The sequence below is a fragment of the Sus scrofa genome, unplaced genomic scaffold (assembly GCF_000003025.6).
Source record: "Sus scrofa isolate TJ Tabasco breed Duroc unplaced genomic scaffold, Sscrofa11.1 Contig1384, whole genome shotgun sequence".
In the NCBI taxonomy this organism is placed as follows: Eukaryota; Metazoa; Chordata; class Mammalia; order Artiodactyla; family Suidae; genus Sus; species Sus scrofa.
Window position 1 is genome coordinate 61,921 of NW_018084867.1, and position 21,338 is coordinate 83,258.

General features: G+C 46.2%; 1 protein-coding gene across 2 annotated transcripts in view; it reads right to left on the minus strand.

Annotated features, from left to right (window-relative positions):
• The window catches only part of LOC100737676 (SH2 domain-containing protein 4A-like), a 50,899-nt gene extending 42,670 nt beyond the window's left edge, over positions 1-8,229 (minus strand). Inside the window, exons 1-2 of one of the 2 annotated variants that reach the window (XM_021081298.1) lie at positions 8,107-8,229; positions 3,109-3,483 (exon numbers count right to left, since the gene is read on the minus strand). In XM_021081298.1, coding sequence (XP_020936957.1) covers positions 3,109-3,289 — 181 coding nt within the window. In that variant the 5' untranslated portion in view covers positions 3,290-3,483; positions 8,107-8,229. Of the gene's footprint in view, positions 1-3,108; positions 3,484-7,878; positions 7,934-8,106 lie in introns of those variants that run through there. The other variant, XM_021081297.1, reaches the window with a different exon arrangement.
• Positions 8,230-21,338: the final 13,109 nt, after the last annotated feature.

Sequence of the window (21,338 nt, forward strand, 5' to 3'; positions counted from 1 at the left end):
ATGATATTAAAAACAGCAATTGTGAGGGAGGAACATACAAAAGCAGGGTTTTTAAAATGCATATGAAGTTAAGATTTCAGCTACTTAAAACAATCATGTATTTTGTAGGCTATTATATATAAGCCCCCTGGTAATAGCAAACCGAAAATTTATAATAGATATACACACAAAAAAGAGAACGGAATCTAAACATAATACTATAGATAATCATCAAATCACAAGAGAAAAGAAGAAAGGGTGGAAAAGGCCTAAAAAAAAAATCCAAAACAGGAGTTCCCATTGCAGCTCAGTGGTAATGAACCTGACTAGTATCCATGAGGATGTGGATCCCTGGCCCCGCTCAGTGGGTTAAGGATCTGGCATTGTCATGAGCTGCAGTGCAGATCACAGACATGGCTCAGATCTGATGTTACTGTGGCTGTGGTGTAGGCCTGCAGCTGCAGCTCTGATTCATCTCTTAGCCTGGGAACTTCCACATGCCACAGGTGTGCCCCCCCAACAACAACAACAAAAAATCCAAAACAATTTAAAAAACGGCAGTAAGAAGATACATATTGATAATTACCTTAACTGTAAATGGACTAAATGCTTCAACCAAAGCACAGAGAGTGCCTGAATGGATACAGAAACAAGACTACCTGCCTACTATAGCCTCACTTCATATCTAGAGACACATACAGATTGAATGTAAGGGAATGGAAAAGGATATTTCACAAAAATGGAAATCAAAAGAAAGCCAGAGTAGAAATACTTAAATCAGATAAAATAGACTTTAAAATAAGGACTGTTATAAGAGTCAAAGAAGAATACTACATAATGAGCAAGAGATCAATCCAAGAGGAAGATATAACAATTGTAAATATATATTCACCCAACATTTGCAAATGATTATGACCAACAAGGTGTTAATATCCAACATATATAAAAAGCTCAAACAAGTCAACAACAACAACAAAACCTCAGTTAAAAAATGGGCAGAAGAACTGAATAGACATTCTTCCACAGAGGAAATGCAGATGGCCAACAGGCACATGAAAAGATGCTCCACATGGCTAATCATTAGGGAAACGCAAGCCCAAACCACAATTAGCTATCAACTCATACCTATCAGAATGCCTATCATCAAAAAGAACACAAATAACAAATATAGGCAAGAATGTGGAGAAAAGGGAACCCTTCTACACTGTTGGTGGGAATGTAAATTGGTGCAGCCACTGTGGAAACCAGTAAGGAAGCTCCTCAAAAACTAAAAATAGAACCACCCTATGACCTACCAATCCCACTCCTGGGCATCTATCTGAAAAAAAACAAAGACAGTTATTTGAAAAGATACATGCACACCTATGTTCACTGCAACACTATTTACAACAGCCAACACAAGGGAGCAACCTAAATGTCCATCAACAGATGAATGGATAAAGAAGATGAGGTACACATTTACAACGGAATACTACTCAATCTGTTCAGAAAGATAAAAGCTCAGGCTTCAGTTTGGACATGTCACCTCTCGAAGGTAAAACGAGTCTCTATTTGGAGAGCGTAGGGTACCGGGAAACCCCACAGATCTGGGCACCAAATGGTGGTGTGACCTTGCATTTATTACTGAATTTCTCTGATTCTAAGTCTCCTCATTTGTAAAATAGGACAATTAATACCAACTCTGCAGAAATGTTGCAAAGATGACATAATGCATGTCAAAGTGCTTTGCAAAACAGGTATTTAAAAATAGCTGATATTGATAATAATAATAAATGAGGTATTTGTATTTGTTTCCATATCACTATAAAGTTTGATTGAAAAAAAAAAGGTTCTAATAAAAAGGCAGTAGAAGGTAAAGGTCACTAAATGGACTTCCTTTTTGTGTCTGTGTAGGTACCAGCACACAAGTGGGATTCATTTTCACACTCTCTGAAACCCCAAACGGTTTTATCAAATTCGGTTTTTCCTGGCTTCCTGAAAAATGAAGAGAAATTGATCTGAATGCCTCTCTGTAAGTGACCTTGAAAACTTTTTTTAAAAATAAACAACACAGAGTTCCCATCATGGCACAGTGGTTAACGAATCCTACTAGGAACCATGAGGTTGCGGGTCGGATCCCTGGTCTTGCTCAGTGGGTTAAGGATCCAGTGTTGCTGTGAGCTGTGGTGTAAGTCACAGATGCAGCTCAGATCCCACCTTGCTGTGGCTCTGGCATAATCTACAGCTCTGATTAGACCCCTAGTCTGGGAACCTCCATATGCCGCGGGAGCAGCCCTAGAAAAGGCAAAAAGACAAAAATAAATAAATAAATAAAAATAAAAATAAATAAAAATAAAAATAAAATAAACGACACAGGCATTCATCCATAACAGAATGTGTGTGTGGTGGCAGGGTGTGTGTGTGTGCGTGTGTGTGTGCAATGTGTGCTATTCCATGTCTGTGTGTGTATATGCTTTAAACCTAACGTACAAGGAATTCCTCCTGATGGTCCCCAAAGGCCCTCTCAAACTACCTGGGACTCCTTGGGTCAGGAAGAAGAACTACATCTGAAAAATTAACTCACACTAAATAAGATTCGTATTACAACTTTTTTCCTCTTAGCAGTATCTGCATTTTAAAAGGGAACTGCCTCCTCGAAAAGATAACTCAAAGAAAAATCTCTTAAAGTCTAGGACATGCAGACACCATTGAGAGGCTGACACAGGACTTCTAGGCTGGTAGCAAAATCCTTTTGGTCTGTGACCAAAAGGGAATAGAAACCTTCCTTCATTCTCAAGTCCACCTCCCTGGGTGACTTTTTCCCGCAGCTTAAGGTCAGTCTGGTTTCAAATAAGAGATCTGCTTTTGGCCTCAGAACTCCACAGTAATTGTGGTCTGGGCATGTTTGTGTGTGTGTGTGTGTGTGTGTGAGAGAGAGAGAGAGAGAGAGAGAGAGAGAGAGAGAGAGAGAGAGAGAGAGAGAGAGAGACTTCAAGTTGATAAACTGCACTATTAGAATCTCAGTATCACCCAGGGTCCACCTGCCAGACTAGGCCTCGAGCCTGGCTTGCTTCTGGCTGGTGTGAAATGAGGAAACAAGCAAGGGGACATTCTACTTGCCAGCTCACAGGAGAGGCAAGCTCCGCTTACCTTTCTTTGGCCTGGGTTGCACTGGCAAGGACTCCTTTTTTTCCATTGCTTCTTCTCTTTCTTTCCATCGGCGGACCTGCTCCTCCCTCATCTTGAAGAACAGGATCTGTTTCTGTTCTTCGCTGAGCTCTGCCAGCAGATCAGGGTCTATGTACATCTTGGACAGTATCTGTTTCAGCATCTTTGCAGGGCTGGAGTCTTTTACACCCGTGGCAGAAGCCCTTGAAAACAGCTTCCTGGGCTGACTCGACCTGAGCTGGCACTTGGAGGCACCTGCAGACCTTCCCAGAGACTCAAGGGGCCTGGACAGTAATTCAGCAAACTGGCTCTGGGTTCGTGGCACCAAGCATCCTGTCCAAAATGCCGTGCATGAACCTGCAAAGAGAGATAGCCAAAATGCAGGTAGTGTTAAAAGGTAGAGATGCAGGTCAAGGACAGGCTTGGGAATAAAGCCTGGAGGAAATACAGTATTGCTTTTCATTTCAGGAGAAGGCTTAGGCAGGCTTTGTTTGTATAACCTGTATCTTGTAATTTCCAAAGATACTTTATCAAAAAAAAAATCATAACTTTTTACAGGTCAGTCTCAGGGAAACAAAAAAATTAACAGACGTTTGGCCTTCTCCCAACTGAGCAAACATACTATTACCTCAGAGCCCAACAAACCACCAAGTTCATGGCTAAGAACAGAGTTAAAGAGACAAAGGCACAGGAAGAAATTAAAAGGCTCTCTCCCAACAACTTATTTAAAAAGAAAATGCCATTTTTGAGATTTTGGAGAATGACCCACCCAAACCCAAACCAAGCCAGAGCTAGGCTTGAGAAAGGAAAAAGAATAAAAATTAGACCACAATGCAATTTCTCATTGTCTTTTAAAAGTAGCACTAAACAAACACCATTATGTACGTTCATCTTCACAAAAGGACAATGCAACATTCAGACAACTCGCTAGAATCAAGAGAACAGACCAGGTGCAGGAGAGAACATTCATGTACATTCTGGAAGGTCACCAGGTTTTAGGTGTACCTCTTCTTGATAACCTAATTTAGCCAGATTTAAATCTACAGACCAGATAAACTGGGGGAGTGACAAGGTGACTGGGTTCCTCACAAAGGGTCCTAGCTCTACAGTGAGTTTCTCAAAGGGTGGCGCCTTGGACCTGAACACACAGGGGTGTCAACTCCACTGCAATTTCATTCTACTTTATACATTTCTATTTGGTCTATTAAAAAAAAGCAAACCTTCATATTTTTGTCATCAGAAGGAAATAATGCATAGATTTCCATTCTGGGGAAAAAAAAGACCCTTATTTTGTTTCAATACAATGGGATACACACAAAAAAATTTACTTCTTGCAACTTTTCAGGATCGCCTATGGTATAAGAAATTGACTAATCTTTTTTTGCATACAATGCCTCCATAATCTCACCACGCCTTCTCAAATATCTTGTTTCTCCAAACTAAGTCCAAAGGCTCTTAAACTTCAGACCAGTCACTTAGCCACACCATGACTCCTCCCAGTTCCATCAACTGGTTATTCCCCAGCCAGACTGGGGTGCTCCTCCCACCCCCTGGGAGTTCCCTGCAGCTTCCTCTCCTCCTCCCCCTGCCTCCTCCTCTTTTCCTACCCTCCCCCTCCCCCTTTTCCCTCCCCTGCCCCTTCTCTCCCTCCTCCTTTCCCCCTTCCTTTCCTCCCTGTCCCCCTTGCAAAGCTGTTTCTCCACTTACACAACTCTTTTGAGACAAGTGTAATCACCAGCCAAAGTACCCAGAGTGGTGTGCATACACAGCCTGTGGTTAGATTCACTAACCAGTCATTGTGTAGCAGGGACCTTAGCTGAGGCTACTAGGATTCCTGCTAACTGCATCCTATTGGAGGCAGCATTCGAATACTGGATCTCAAACAGAACACAATATTAAGAGAAAATTTAAAGGATGAAAGGTGCTGTCTGACTTTAACTCAGTCAGGTATGGCCATCCCTCCCAAGCTATCTTGCTAGCTTTGTGTTTTGCTTTGAGGTGACCCACAAAGGCTATCACAGCCAGAGCTGATGTCCTGTGGTGGCTTCTTGACTTTGGGGTCTCACACCTTCTCCAGGGGTGGGATCAACTAAATCCACACTACGGAGAGGTTTCCAGAGGCCGAGCCCTGGTCTGTAGATGACAGAGCTGCAGGAAGAATGCAGTTCCTCTGCTCAGTTGACCGTGGTCCTCCCAGTTCAAGTGGTAAGAAACCAAAGTCAATGAGTCCTTGACATTCCGGTAAACGTCCTCATGCTGGCACACGCCTCTACCAGGCCTGACTTTCATAGGAATAAAACACGTGGAGAAGGAGCTGCTCAGGGAAGCTGGAAACTTCTACTCTGTTCCCCATTTTGAATTGGGTGACAGCAACACCGACGGTGTGGGGAGAGCCTAAAAACTACAACTTGGCACGTGCCACCTTCACAGCGCCCCCTCCCTCCAGCACTGGTGACAAGCGCTGACTCCTGCTGGGCAGCCACCACCTTGAGCCCTGCACATGCAGTAACTTATGAACCTTCACCATAACCTTGGTGTTCAGTCCCTCCCTCTGCCCATTTCACAGAAGATGGAAAGGGGCGGCACTGGGCGGTTTGGCTCCACGTCACTGCAGGAGGTTTTCTCCGTGAGCCCAGAATCAGAACATCATCAGGATGAGGCCCCACGGGTGAAGTTTCAGAATGAAAACCAGCAAATTCTAGAGGCAGCGGAAACGGTGAACCGAAGGTACATGAGGCAGGGTCCTTCTTGGGAGGCAGAAGCCTCATCTCTGTAACTGCAGGTGGGCTTTGGGGACGCTGGGCATTGAAAAGCCCTCACCCCGGAAAGATGGCGGGAAGTGACGTCATGTTGGCGCAGGCGCAGATACTGATGCCCAGTCAGTCACTGAGTATTGAGCCTCCTCAGTCCCCCTCCTACCACCCCCAAGAGCAGCACTGGGGGCAGGGGGCAGAAGGATGGCAGGAAGGGACACAGTCAAGACCTCACAGCTGCGATTTTGTGCCGTTTTGCCTTTTGCAACAAATAGATTTTTGACGTTAAAGTGGATCTTGAAGGAAAGACACTGGCCTCCCCCTGTCCTCAGGGGAAACTTGGGAACATAGTTTACAACCTTTCTGTGGGGTGAGGCTGAATAATATGCATGCCACTCGGAGGCTGTGAACACCCACCAGCGTGAACGGAACTCCTTCCTCAAACACAGCACAGGAAGCTCTCGGCTCACAGCTCTGCCTCTCCTGAGCTGTGGATGTTTGCGTTGTCACTTCCCTTCCTCGGACTCAGTCTCCTTGCCACGAAATGAGCCTGAACTTGAATCTTTGTCATCTTAGGAATACACTACATTATAGTGCGGAGTTCCAGACGCAAGTGGGGCTGGGTCAGCGGAAACAGAAACAAGGAAATTAACCAACCAGGGGTTTCCCCTGGTTTCCCTGACAATCAGTGCTTGATACGATCAAACACAGGTAACTTCCGTATCCAATTCATTGAGTGCTACCCAGTTATTTAAGATCCAGTAGAAAGGAAAACTCAGCTAACTCTTTTCCTCCTGAGCAGCACTATTCTTAAAACACAGAAATGACAACAAGCAAAGAGTCCACATCTGCTATTTTTTTTCCAAAAATTCAAAGGGTCATGGCACCCATATTTCCCAGAGCCACTGTTTTATAAACAGTAATTATATTTTTTGGTATTTTTTATAGCTGCACCGGCGGCATTTGGAAGTTGCCAGGCTAGGGGTCTAATCAGAGCTGCATCTGCAATCCATGCTGCTGCAGCAGCAATGCAGGATCCTCACTTAACCACTGAGCAAGGCCAGGGATCCAACCCGTCTCCTGTGGACACTATGTCAGGTTCTTAACCACTGAGCCACAACAGGAACTCCAAGAATTGTATTTTGAATGACTCTGAGATCTTACTTTACCAGAGATACGCCTAAATCATAAAAATATTGTAATATGGACAGTGTACTTTAATGTTAAAAACATAGTTTGAATTCTAATTCTTTTTAAAAAGCCCTGTTTCCAGACTTTCCATGCTCTTACTCAACTTTACCTTGTTAATCTATCTGCAAAAGGGCTATTTTTGAGGATAAAACAAATTACCATGGGTGACAGCAGTTTGGTAAATTTGATAAATACATACCATTCTTCAGGTATTTAAAAATCGCTGTACGTGAATTTCTCCAGAAATTCCTCTCACATGCCAAATCTGTACCTGGGATAGGCCTTCACTCACTTATTCACTTAAAATAATGATTGTATCCCAAGTCATTTCTATTAAACAGGCAATCAAACAAAGCCTTTTAGGAGGTGAGCAGACTCCAAGTTTAGAAAGAGAGGAGGGGAGTTCACTTGCTCTTCCAGTGACTCTTGGGAGGGTAAGACAATTCTGAGCAAACCTGCACAGTTTTGCCCTCTTCGCTGCCCCTCATGCCACCTCTGGGGAGCCCGCGTGAACCAGAGGGCGGGAGAGAGCAGGGAAAGGTCACGGCCAGGCCACCTGCGGCCACAGTCTGGTCCGCCTTCCGGGGGGCGGCGCGCCCACCCTGGGCCCTGCGCGCCCACCCTGGGCCCCACCCCGCACCCTCAAAGGCAGAAAGCGCCCTCAGACCCGGCCTTTCCCTCCGCCCGCGACCCCCACGGGCCACTGCCGGCCTTCTGCACGCTTCCTCCCTGGCAGCCCCGCTCGCGCCCCTCGGGGGACGCGGCCGCCTGCAGCAGGAGCTTCCCGCGCGCCCCGCCGCCCGCGTACCCCTCACCACGACCGCCGGCCGGCCCTCAGCGCCTCTGCTCTCCCGCCGGTGCAGCGACACCGGACACCGACACCGGACACTCGCCCGCCCGCCCCGCCAGCACCTGACCCCCCGGCGGAGGAACGCGCCGCGCGCCAGCGGGACCAGAACCCACGGGGACATCCACCCCCGCCGCCCGCCCGCTCGCCCGCACTCACTGGCCGCATCTGGCCCCTCCCGGCCCGCACCTGCCTGCGCGGGGCTGGGCCGCCTGATCGGGTGCCGAGGGAGGAGAAGGAGCAGTCGGCTGCACAGACACGCGGCCGCGACATGAGCCAAGCGCGTCCCCAGCCCGCCCGTCCGTTCGAACCTGCGGCACCGGGGCTGGTCCCGCCGCGCGCGTCCTGCGGACGGTGGTGAGATCCCGGCCAGGCACCAGGCTTCCTGGCAGGTGGGGCCTGAGCCGGCGGCGGGCGGGCCTTTCTTCGCTCCGCGGGCTGAACTTCTGTTCTGGCGCCTCTGGAGCTCACTTTTTGTTGTTGTTGTTGTTGTTGTTGTTGACTTTGAGAAAATTACCAAACTCTTGGGCACTTGTCCGGAGGGGTGTGGCTTTGTAGGAGGACAGGACCAAAGAGGAGAACAGCTGGAAAGATGGAGACTGGAGACAGCGGGGACGGGGAGAGAAAATGAAAGAAATCCAAAGAGAAGGGCAGAAGAAAAGGAATGCTGAGAGCAGCGGCCAAGTCAGGTTGGGGTGGTTGCTGAAGGAGGAGGAGCTGGCCGAGGAGGGAAAAGGAAATCTGGGAGGAAAGTTCAGTAGAAGCAGCGTGGAAACATTGGGGGGGCATGTTCCTTCTAGAGGAAACGTTCAGAATGTGTGCGGCAAACAGCCTGCTTTGGTGACCCCATGGTGCAGGTGTCAGGGAGAGAGGTTATAGACTGCGATGTGGTCCTCTTCCACGCAGCCTGCCTGACTTGCTCCTTCAGAATGAAACCTTCCCATTTCTAGGCTTCCCGTACTACAGAAGTTAGAGCCTTGGGGTAGAGGTCAGTCCTCCTGCCTAGCTATTTAAAGGCTATTCTGGAGATCCTATCTGGGGAGAATTCCTGGTTCAGTTTGGTTCCACTGCTTATTAAATGAATGGCCCCTTAGGGTCTTTCTGGCTGGAGTGTCATTTGGCCCTGGCTCGCTGCTGTGGCCAGCTCTGAAGGAAGCCTAACACTTCTTGCATGGGCAGTGGAAGAACTGTAAAGTGAGCATTTAACACATCTGAGAACCATTTAATGAACACTTGCCAGGAGCCAGGCCAGTGGTGACACTGGGGGCCTGCAGGGAACAGATGGCCAGGGCCTGCATTGCCATCCTCCCTGCAGCACTGCCTGCTACAGCAGCTCTATGTTTTATACCTCTTTGAAATCATAAACATCAAGTAAGGACTAATCTACCCCAGGAAGGTTTGAATCCTACCCAACACCCAGACACACAATAGGTATGCAGGATGTGTTACAGTTCAAATGCTCCACATGGTAAAATTGCTCCAAAAAACATCAAGGGGCTCTGTTATGTAATTACGAGGCCCTGAATTATTTTCTGCCCTTTGGGCCATGCTCTCAGTGGAAACATTTCCGACTCTGGCATCTGCAATGCGTTGTGGAGGACTGTCGCCTTCACATGGCAGCAACACTCCTACAGAGAGTAGGTCTGGGCCACGGGCCCTTGGCAGGAGACAGGGGCTGAGCCTCTGCTTCCTGCTGGTCCTTGGTGAGTCAGAGACACATAGGATGGGTGTCACCAGCACGCCTATTCAGGAGTTCCGATGCCCACCCAGGGCAGAGTTCCCAGAAAAAAGCTAAATATCTATTTACTCTTTACTAACTTTTTAAATTAGTTTTCTGTTTGGTTTTTATTCTTCTTTTTTAGGGCTGTACCCACAGCATATGGAATTTCCCAGGCTAGGGGTTGAATCAGAGCTGCAGCTGCTGCCTACACCACAACCAAGCAATGCCAGATCTGCGACCTACATCACAGCTTGAGGCAATGCCAGATACTTAACCCGCTCAGTGAGGCCAGGATTGAACCCGCATCCTCATGGACACTTTGTTGGGTTCTTAATCTACTGAGCCAATGGGAACTCCTAGTCTCTATTTGTAATGATGGATACATGAACAGATCGCCTACATTTTAATGAACGTATTCCCTGGATTCTTTTAAATGTTGCTTAATATCTCTGCCACCAGGGTGACCATGTAAGCCATATGGCCAGTGTCAACAGAGGCCATCCCCCCAGCTGTGAGACATAGTAGCCCCTTTGCCGCCAGGAAGCCTCAAAAGCCACTTTACACTTTTTATGGGTATTTATTTATGTTCTACAGACAATGAAGTTACCTTCAGATTTTTTCTTTATTAAAGAAAATAGGATAAACACCAATAATGTTTTTCCTGTTGTTTTTTATTATCAGTATCAGAAACCCCAAACACACTTTTAATTCCTAAAAAGTAAGTTAACATTTGTCCCTCAGGGACTGTGCAGTAGATGTGAAAGAAAAAGACTAAGACATTTCAACTTTACTAAAAACTAAAATCTCAAAAATAATCTCAGTCAAGTCACCAATTATTATAAACATATATTGAAGGGCTTCTATGTTTTCAGTTTTCTGCCAGCAGTTAGATTTGATCTTGAACTATTTTCATTCTTTTATGACTCTGTGCAGCTTTTCATCTTCATAATATCGAGCTAAATTATTGGTCTTTACATTCGTCTTTAATTAATTCAAATCAAAAAAATCAGAGTCTTATCTCTTCCTTGTTCACGTCAGCTCAGGTTGGTTTTGAAAGCATGTGTCTACTGTACAGCAAGGAACTGTATCAGTCTCTGGATAGAACATGAGGGAATAATATGAGAAGGGAACTATATATATGTATGATGGGTATACAGTGTATATATATGTATGCACTTGCTGACAGCAGAAATTGACTCAAACTGTAAATCAACTATACCTAATGCAAAATAATTTTTTAAAAAAGAATCAGGGAGTTCCCACGTGGCACATGGTTAACACATCCGACTAGGAACATGAGGTTGCAGGTTCGATCCTGGCCTTGTCAGTGGGTTAAGGATCTGCGTTGCCGTGAGCTGTGGTGTAGGTTGCAGACTCGGCTCAGATCCTGAGTCGAGTTGCTGTGGCTCTGGTGTAGGCCGGTGGCTACAGCTCCAATTATACCCATAGCCTGGGAATCTCCACATGCCGAAGGAGTGGCCCTAGAAAAGGCAAAAAGAAAAATTAAATAAAAAAGAATCAGATTTTTTTTTTTTTTTTTGGCTGTTCCATCCCACAGCAGTGACAATGCCAGATCCTTAACCCACTGAGCCACCAGGGAGCTCCCAGAATCAGGTTTTGATCTCCTAACTTCTCTCTTACATGTCGTCTTTGCCAAAAGCACACAAATTTATTTCAGTTTTAGAAGGTTTACTGCCAGTGAGCCCCGAAGTTGTTCTCAAGCACACGTTAAAATAACCTAGGGTAGAGTCAATGTTTGCCCCTTTGACCCCTCCCCAAGGGCTTCTTTGGATGAGGTGGGTCTGTAGCACAAACATTAGCGTTTCTTTAAAGCATCCAGGGGGGTCCTGATTTGTGGCCAAGGTCAAGAACCACTAAAACATGTGCAAACAAAGTTAACTGATTAAGGCAGATTTTGAAGGAGCCCTAACAGCAGCCCCTAGACTTTACTAAAATAACACGCAGCTACACGTGCATCTTCTTGGTCACGGTCTGAAGTATGTCCACAGCCTTCTGTGGGGATGGATGCTCCGCCAGACCCAGCTTCTCATTTAATAGGGACAGAATTAATGCAATACTGCCGCTCAGTGTTGCTGAGTTTTGCTTTCCTCTGGGTCACTGCTTCCTGGTTGTGAAACCCAGATGTTCCCTGGGGTCTTTTGTTGAGGACAGCCTTTGGTCTCTGGCCCAAAGACTCACTCCCACATACCACAGCCCAGGCATTCTCAGGTCTTTCCCGGAGGAAGCTCTTAATTCTGCCCCCTGGGACTCCATAACCATCTTCCCCATTATATTCTGTTTGCCTGAAGACTTTTCTTTAACTGGAGAACATCTTTACCCTGGGGGAAAGTAAGACACTTTTGCCTCTAAACCTGTGTTTGTGTTTAAATAAGAACCAGCTTGTGGCCTCAGGGGTGAGTGCCATAGTTGAGTTTGAAACAGAGTTGGTTTTTATTGGCAAATCAGTATTTTAACAAGGAAATATGCACAGCATCCAGTATGAGGAAGTCATGGCAATAAAGAGAGATCAAGCTATCCACAAAGGACAAACGAAGAGGGCAGACCCCTCTGGCTGGGGTGCAAACAAGGTAAGAACCCATTGATTCTTACAGGGGTTGTGCAATCCTTCAGTGTGGACAAGGCTGCACAGGGGAGGTGAACACAAAACGATGCTCTTGTTCAGCGATATTGGTCCCGTCCAGTGTAGATCTGGACTGAGGTTGCGGGTTAATCTCTGGCCTTGCTCAGTGGGTTAAGGATCAGGTGTTGCCGTGAGCTGTGGTGTAGGTTGCAGATGCGGCTTGGATCCTGTGTTGCTGTGGCTCTGGTGTAGCCGGTGGCTACAGCTCCAATTAGACCCCTAACCTGGGAACCTCCATATGCTGTGGGAGTGGCCCTGGGAAGGCAAAAAGACAAAGTAAATAATAAATATATTTAAAAATGATTTAATGAGGATTTGTAGAGATGAGGAGCATAGAGTGTTTAGGGGTAGAAGAAATTTGGACATTATCTGGATCTCATTTTTCAGTTGAAAAAATGGGGGAAAGCAAGGTTACCTCGCAGAGACTTAGTGGTGAAAACAGAGCTAAACAAAGTTTCTACATGCATCTATTTATAGAGCTACTATACTATATTGAAGTATTACCTTACTGAGTTCAGGAGTAAGGATGAAGGGACCATCACCTGTGTTTCTCTTCCAACATGAGCACTCTGTCTGTTGATCAAGAGGCGATGGTGGCAGTTCAAGGCCTGCCCACCGTGGACAAAACCACCCCAGACTCTGCTGGCTTCACTCAACATGCTCACAGAAGAGACTTGGGGGCCCAAAGGCTTTCCAGCCCACTCTGGAGGTGCAGAGCTGAGGCTGTGACCCCTTCAGTAAACAAGCAGGTCTTGGAACACCAATCAATTCCAAGTGTTTCCTCAGGTCAAATTCTGCCCAAAGGAGAGGTGTAAAGAGAAGGGAAAATGAGACAAACAGAGGAATCAACACCAGAAGAAGAAGAGAGCAGAGGTGGACATCCGTGGTGATGCAGTGGAAACAAATCCAACTTGTATCCATGACGACGCGGGTTCGATCCCTTACCTGACTCAGTGGGTTAAGGATCGGCATTGCCATGGCTGCAGTTAAGCTCAGATGTGACTCAGATCCCGAGTTGGTGTGGCTGTGGTTAGGCCAGCAGCTGTCACTCCAATTTGACCCTTAGCCAGGGAACTAAGGCTGTGGGTTTGGCCCTCAAAAGCAAAGAAAGAGAACAGAGGTAATATTTTTAAATGTCTACATGACTCAGCTGACTTCCTAAGTAGCTTTGCTTCCCTTGGTGCTTCTCTTGGAGCCTCACATCCACGTTCCTTCTTGGTAGGGAAGGGGTTCACACATGGCAGGAGGGAGAACCATCTGGAATCCAGAAATTACCTTGAATCTCCGATGGAAAAGAAGGAATTCTGGTCAGTATTGGGCTTGAAAGCATTTTGTGTGTGTGTGTTTTGCTTTGTAGCATATGGAAACTCCAGGCTAGGGGTCGAGTTGGAGCTGCAGCTGCAGCCTATGCCACAGCCTCAGCCCCTCGGGATCTGACTGTGTCTGTGACCTACACCACAGCTTGCAGCAGTACCAGATCTTAACCCGAGCCAGCCAGGGATCGAACCACGTCTTCATAATACTAATTGGTTTGTTACCAATGAACCACAACAGGAATTCCTGAAAGCACGAATTTTATTGTTAGTTCTGCTAGGCGGTGAGCAGCCCTCCTAAACTGGCTGAAGAAACATCTAATCAAATGCCTGGAAACAAAAGAGGCTCAGATCCTACTGTTTTTTAAAAAATATTTCCTAAGTAGACTCAAGGAAGTAATATATGTCACTGCAGAGAAGACACTTAATGGTCAGATTGCAATAGTTTCCCGTCCTCTGAGCATACTCTAAATGAGCCTGACACCATATATCTGTACAGATCAACATGGTAAAGCCCTTGCAAGCAGAGATTTCATTCTGTTCTCACAGCATGTTTGGTGAGACAGGCCTTTGGATGGTAATTGACAAATGAGAGCACTTGGGACCAGGGCACTTCCATGGTTAGTCTGGTCTACACAGAAGTTTGGGTGGTAGTTGACCAGGCCTGGGACTTGGTCTGCCCAGCCAGCCCAAGGCCCCTTTCCCTACCTGACTGCCTCTGGCACCCTGTCATTCCCTCTGGGTGTGTAGGGTGGCTGGAGCTTTATCACCTTATATTTGCACCCCCAGGGCCCAGGCCAGGGCATAAAATAAAGCAGATACTTAGTGCAGGTTCATTGAAGAGTGGAATGAATCTAAACTTGGGCTTGCTCTGGGAGAACCAGCACCTCCTGAGTAGTCTGGGTAAGCTTATTTTGGAAATTAAGGTTAAGAAGTTTTTGTTGTTGGGCGTTCCCATCGTGGCACAGTGGAAACGAATCCCACTAGGAACCATGACTTTCAGGTTCGATTCCCTGGCCTCGCTCAGTGGGTTAAGAAATCCAGTGTCTCCATGAACTGTGGTGTAGGTGGAAGACGAGGCTTGGATCCTGCGTTGCTGTGGCTATGGCATAGACGGGCAGCTACAGCTCTGATTAAACCCCCAGCCTGGGAACTTCCACATGCCACAGATGTGTCCCTAAACAGGACAAAAAACAAACAAAAACAGAGGTTTTTGTTGTTGTTGTTTCTTTTTAGGGCCACTCCAGTGCCGTATGGAAGTTCCTGGGCTAGAGGCTGAATCGGAGCTGCACCTGAGGCCTATACACAGCCACACTGGATCTAAGCTGGATCTATGACCCACACTGCAGCTCACGGCAACACCGGATCCTTAACCACTGATCAAGGTCAGGTATTAAACCCGAATCCTCATGGAGGACGACGCTGGGTTCTTAACTTGCAGAGCCACAATCGGATCTCCTGATTAAGCAGTTTTGTAGCCTATGAACACATCAATATGTTTTAAGGAGTTTTCTTTTCTTTTCTTTTCTTTTCTCTCATTTTTTTTTTTTTTTTTTTTAAGGGCTGCTCCCTAGCAGATGGAAGTTCCCAGGATAGGGGTCAAATCGGAGCTGCAGCTGCCAGCCTACACTGCAGCCACAGCACGCTGGATCAAGCCTCATCTTCAACCTACCCACAGCTCAGGAGACGCCGATCCCCGACCCACTGAGTGAGGAAAGGGGTCAAATCTGCATCCTCATGGATGCTAGTCATATTATGTTTCCACTGAGCCACAACGGGAACTCCCCAGGAGTTTCTTAACCTCAGGAATGGCTCATGGAACTTGAATGTTCTGACTTGAGCTGCTGTTCTGTATGAAGGAAAGGGATAATCTCATGGGGATTATTATTATCCGGCCCCAGAATCCTATGCCTTATTTGGATGTTCCCTTGATGTTCTATCAGTTTTCCAACTATTATTCATTATGTGCCATGAGGGAAGACTTTAAGCCTGCCATGTGAATGACACAGATATGAGTAGGTATTGTTTTGAAATACAGAGCATTTCTAGAACTCTGACCCAGGAGGATTGTCATTTCCATGGCTGGTCTTGAAAATTTTAGGAATGTACCATCTGGAAGGATTATTCAACTGTTTCATTGCTCCGGGTTCTCCAACTAGATGATAAATCCCTTCAGATTGGCTCTTGTGCATCTTATGTTTTTATGTCCCCCTCATGCCTCGTGGAGGACCGACTCCCAAAGAATGCAGATGCCTTGATGGATCTAGCTGTGGTCTGCAAACGCTCTCGAGAGAACATATGCTTATTTCATCTTGACCCCATTAGGTGACTTCCGTGCCTTGGCTTAACCAGAGATATGACCTCATGCATAATGTTATGTTTACCTTTAGATATTACTTTCTTTAGTTGATAGTTTTACTTTGGAAATTCAGTTTTCATACATGCTTGTTCATAACTGAAAGTATTATAATCTCATGTGTAAGCAAAATATGTAATAAAGGAACATACACACAAACACAAATTTCATCTTGACCCAATTTAAGATTGTAGTTGGAATGGAATTTTGTTTTATTAAGCTCCTCATGGTCTCTCCTAAGAGCTATGTATTTTTACAATGAAACTCTCTGTTGGTAGGGCAAAAATGGACCAGAATTGAGGGAGCTGCTTGGATGTTTGCATTAAGAAGAGGAGCCACTTCTCCTGCTTCTTCCTGCCTTTCCATCTCTTCCTCTCACATCCCATGTTAAAACTACAGAGGTGGAGTTCCATATGCCTGGGAACTTCCATATGCCTCAGGTGCAGCACTGAAAAGCAAACAAAAAACAAAAACAAAAACCCGGAGTTCCCGTCCTGGCTCAGTGGTTAATGAACCGACTAGGATCCATGAGGATGCAGGTTTGATCCCTGCCCTAGCTCGTGGGTTAAGGATCCAGTGTTGTGGTGGGCTGTGGTGTAGATTGCAGATGCAGCTGGATCCCACGTTGCTGTGGCTGTGGTGTAGGCCGGCAGCTATAGTTCTGATTTGATCCCCAGCCTGGGAACCTCTGTATGACCCAGGCACAGCCCTAAAAAGACCAAAGACAAAGAAACAAAAACAAACAAACAAACAAAGAAACAAACCCTACAGGGTGGGTTTCCATTGCTAAAGTGAAAGGGAAGTGAATGATGGCACCTGCTGATTCTTGAAACATTTAGTAAATGCCTGTTACTGAATAGAAATGTCATGAAAAGAAACAGTCCCAATGGCAGTGAGCAAGTATCTAAGAGGGGGTTGTCGATGCTGTGAAAAGAATGATTATAATAACTTTAATAAAGGTGTAGAAAGTAAATACTACAAAGGCCATGCATTGTGAGTGGGTCAGGAGAAAACAGATCACATCAGCCTGGAGGGGTCTGCCAACCCTGACAGCCATCATAAACGTCATCTTACATCTTCTCCTTCTTTCTATAGCTTGTAGCTAAGAGGATGCTGGAAATCTGTGCAGTTGGTGATTGCGGAGGAGTGGCGGTTGCCAGTGAGGCCGAACACATACTAAGACCTTAAGGCCTAAAGTGTCAGAAACCTTTCCTTAATTGTGGCTCATCGGGTTAAGACGTTGTTTCCCTGAGGACGTGGGTTCCATCCCTGGCCTCACTCAGTGGGTTAACGATCCAGCGTTGCCACAAGTTATTGTGTAAATTGCAGATGCAGCTTAGATCCTGTGTTGCTGTGGCTGTGGTGTAAGCCGGCAGCTGCAGCTCCAATTAGATGTCTGGCCTGGGAACTTCCATATGCTGAGGGTGTGGCTGTAAAAAAAAAAAGAAAGAAAAAAAAATTTTTTTTTGCTTTTTTTTTAAGGGCTCTGCCCACAGCATATGGAAGTCGGAGGCTAAGGGTGGAATCAGAGCTAGAGCTGCCGGCCACGCCACAGCCACAGAAAATTCGGGATCCCAAGCTGAATCTGCCACAGCTCGAAGCAAAGCCAGATCCCTGACCCACTGAGAGGCCAGGGACTGAACCACATCCTCATGGATACGAGTCAGATTTGTTTCCACTGCGCCATAAGGGGAATTCCAGTAAGAAAGAAAATTTCAATTCTCTGGTCTGATCTTTCCAGCTGTATCAGTTATCTCTTGCTGCATAGCAAACACCCAAAACGTAGTGACATTTGCTGTCCCCCCACCCCACCCCCAGGCTCTGTGGATCTGTGCAAGGGAAATTCTGTTGGTCTTGCCAGGCCTCGCTCATTCGAGGGATCGTGGGCAGGCTGGGACCCAGGCCTCAGCCCACGTGCAGCTTTCACTCTCACGGGTCTAAATGGGTTTCTCCACAGGCAGCTGCAGCCACACATCAGTGTCTTATAGCACATGTGCTGGTGTCCTATTGGCTGAGGCAGACTGCAAGGCAAGTCCAGAGTCAACATAGGAGGGGCTCACGGTGCACAGATCTGGGAGGTGTGACTCACTGGGACATAACCATAGCGATGAGCCACACAGCCCAGCACAGAACTCTCCAGACACTGATTGCACACCCAGGAAGCACAGGGTGTATGGGAACTTCTTCCCCAGGTCCTGATGGCTTGTTTCTGCAAATGTCTGATGCGAGTGTCTCCCAGGTAAACCATTGCGGTGACATTTCCATGAGGATCTTTCTCCTTCCTCCCTCTCTTCCTTCCTTCTTTTCTTTCTTTCCTCCTTCCTTCTTTGCTTCCCTCCTCCCTCCCATCCTTCAAGATGGGCAGTGACTTACCCATGTGAATTTAGGGAGCATTAAAGACTAGAATTCATTTCTAAAAATTGAAGTATAGCTGATTTACAATGTTGTGTTAATTTCTGCCATACGCAGAGTGATTCAGTCATACCTATAGAAACATTCCTTTTTTTTTTTTTTTTTTTTTTTTTTGTCTTTTTGCCTTTTCTAGGCCACACCCGTGGCATATGGAGGTTCCCATGCTAGGGGTCCAATCAGAGCTGTAGTTGCTGGCCTACACCAGAGCCACAGCAACGCGGGATCTGAGCCGCATCTGCAACCTACACCACCACTCATGGCACACCAGATCCTTACCCACTGAGAAAGCCAGGGACCGAACCCGCAACCTCATTATTCCTTGTTGGATTGTTAACCACTGAGCCATGACGGGAATCCCTAAACATTCTTTTTTATGTTATTTTCCACTATGGTTTATTACAGGATATTGAATACAGTTCTCTTTCTATACAGTGGGACCTCATTTAATGTCCACCTTATATATACTAGTTTGCATCTCTTAACCCCAAACTCCCAGTCATCCCTCCCCTCTGGCAACCGCGTCTGTTTCAATGTCTGTGAGCCTGTGTCTGTTCTGCAGATAGATTCGTTTGTGTTGTATTTTAGATTCTACATATAAGTGATATCATATGGTATTTGAAAGATGAGACTTCAGATTTCAGGTTAATGATCTTTGCATAAACAAACCTCAATCTAGTGCTATTTGCATAACAACCGCCCTTCCTTTCCACCCCTGAGGAGGTGTGGTCTCCAGTTTAATTTACTTTAACATTTAAGGACGTCTTGTCTAAAATTATGTGGTTTTCAGTGTGTATGATTCATTTATTTGCTATTTCCTCCACTTTTCCATGCTATAAAACCCCCTGTTATTATGTCACAATTTCTCATTAATTTCATTTTTACCACGTTTAACATTAACTAGAGAGACACTACAGAGGAATGTCCCCAAACTCAGTTCCCTCCCGAGTTTATCATAACTTTGAATTCCCTTGCTCTTGCTGGTATTCTGACATGAGACCTGTGGTCAATAGTTGATCACCTTGGTTGTTTTTCAGAAAGAGGTGATATTCCACATCAATAACCTCAGCATATCACAAGAATTCAAAGCACATTCTTATTGGCTTATTTTTCATTAAGCCTGAGGGTTTAACGTAACCACAGAGTGCAACAGACTTGGGTCCTTCTCTTGAGTGCCAGTCTCCCAGTCTGTCCCTTGGCATGCAGGGTAAGGGGCATCTCTGGGAGCACAGCAGCTCAGCTTGTGCTTCCAGACTCAAACCAGAAGCTCACTTGGTACCAGGGCAGGTTCCTAGTAACTCACCTATGGTTCTATGTATAGGTAAGTCACATGCAAACAGCCAAACCTCTGTTCCCTTCCCTGGGAGGGCAGGTGCCAGTTCCATGAGGTGCTGTCACCTGTGGGTGGCTCTGGGCTTGGTCACCATCCCCGTTATCATCATTACATTTTTCTCCTCACTTATCAGCAACCCAGCACATTTTATTCAGGCAAAGTACCCGTGAAAAGAAGGGAGAGGGAAGAGGTGTGTCCAGAAAATGATGTCAGGTCTTTCTTTCGGCTCATTTTCATGCTGTTGAAGGAAAGGTAGACAGGTCCCCACATCTCCTTGGTCAGGTTGTCTTTGGAAATTTCGTTTGAATCTGAGCACCGTCTTTTAGCGGGATGTCAGTCAGAACAAGGGAGGAATGAGTAAGTGAAATTTGGTTAACAGGAATTGAGGGGATTAGCCTGGGGGTGTGGAACATCGTGTTTTTTGGTTTTTTTTTTTTGTCTTTTTTAGAGCCGCACTGTGCATATAGACATTCCCACAGCTAGGGGTCAAATGGAGCTGCAGCTGTGAGCCTACGCCACAGCCACAGTAACTCGGGATCCAAGCAGTGTCTGCGACCTACACCACAGCTCATGGCAACAACGGATCCTTAACCCACTGAGCTAGGGCAGGGATCAAGCCTGCATCCTCATGGATATTAATCAGGTTCATTACCACTGAGCCACGACAGGAACTCAGGAACATCTTCCACTACCTGAAGCAGTCGTATGTACTAGAGATTCCTTGGACAAAATTAGGATGCTGAAACTTTGGGGTCAGTTATGGCCCATGACATCTCACCTCTCCTGGTAATCATCCTTTAGCAAATGAAAGCCATCAGGAAACTTACCACCACCTCACCCCATCCTGGTCCATCCTCTTATTTATTGCTACACTGGGTTGCATAAAGCTGTGTCTCTTTTCTAAATGCATTTACCTGGGAGTTCCCATTGTGGCTCAGTGGTACCCAACCAGACTAGTATCCATGAGGATGCGGGTTTGACCCTGGCCTTGCTCAGTGAGTTAAGGATCTGGCGTTGCCATGAGCTGTGGTGTAGGTCTCAGATGTGGCTCGGATCCTGTGTTGCTGAGGCTGGTGGCTGTAGCTCCAATTCGACCCCTAGCCTGGGAGCTTCCATATGTCATGGGTGCAGCCCTAAAAAAAGCAAAAAGCAAAACAAATAAATAAATATGTTCACCCACCCTTGCTCTTTCTGGTCTCTTATGTTTCTTGCAGTAAAGCTCGGTCCACAGTGTCAGATGATTATGATGAGCTGTCCCACTTCATCCATCTCATGACGGTCACCCACTCAGCTTCCGGGCACTGCCATTCATTCACAGACTCTGAGACCCGATGCAGGGTCTTCCTCTCCATCGCCATTTCATGCCCATTTTTGTTGAGGGTCTCATGGTCTCTTTCTGAATTTCTAACTGGTGTCCTTTCTTCCCATCCATCTCATCATTTCCAAATCCCTCATCTCCATCATCATCTCCAAATCCCTCCTCTTTACCATCACCAAAAAATAACATATTACCAACCGTGCTATTTCATCCCAAAGCCCATCACTGAGGGGCAAGCACGCTGCCCCCAGGGGACTTTCTGCCTCTCCAGCTTCACCTCTTACTCTATGTATCTCACATGTGGAGCTTCAGCTGCACTCGACTTAGCTTG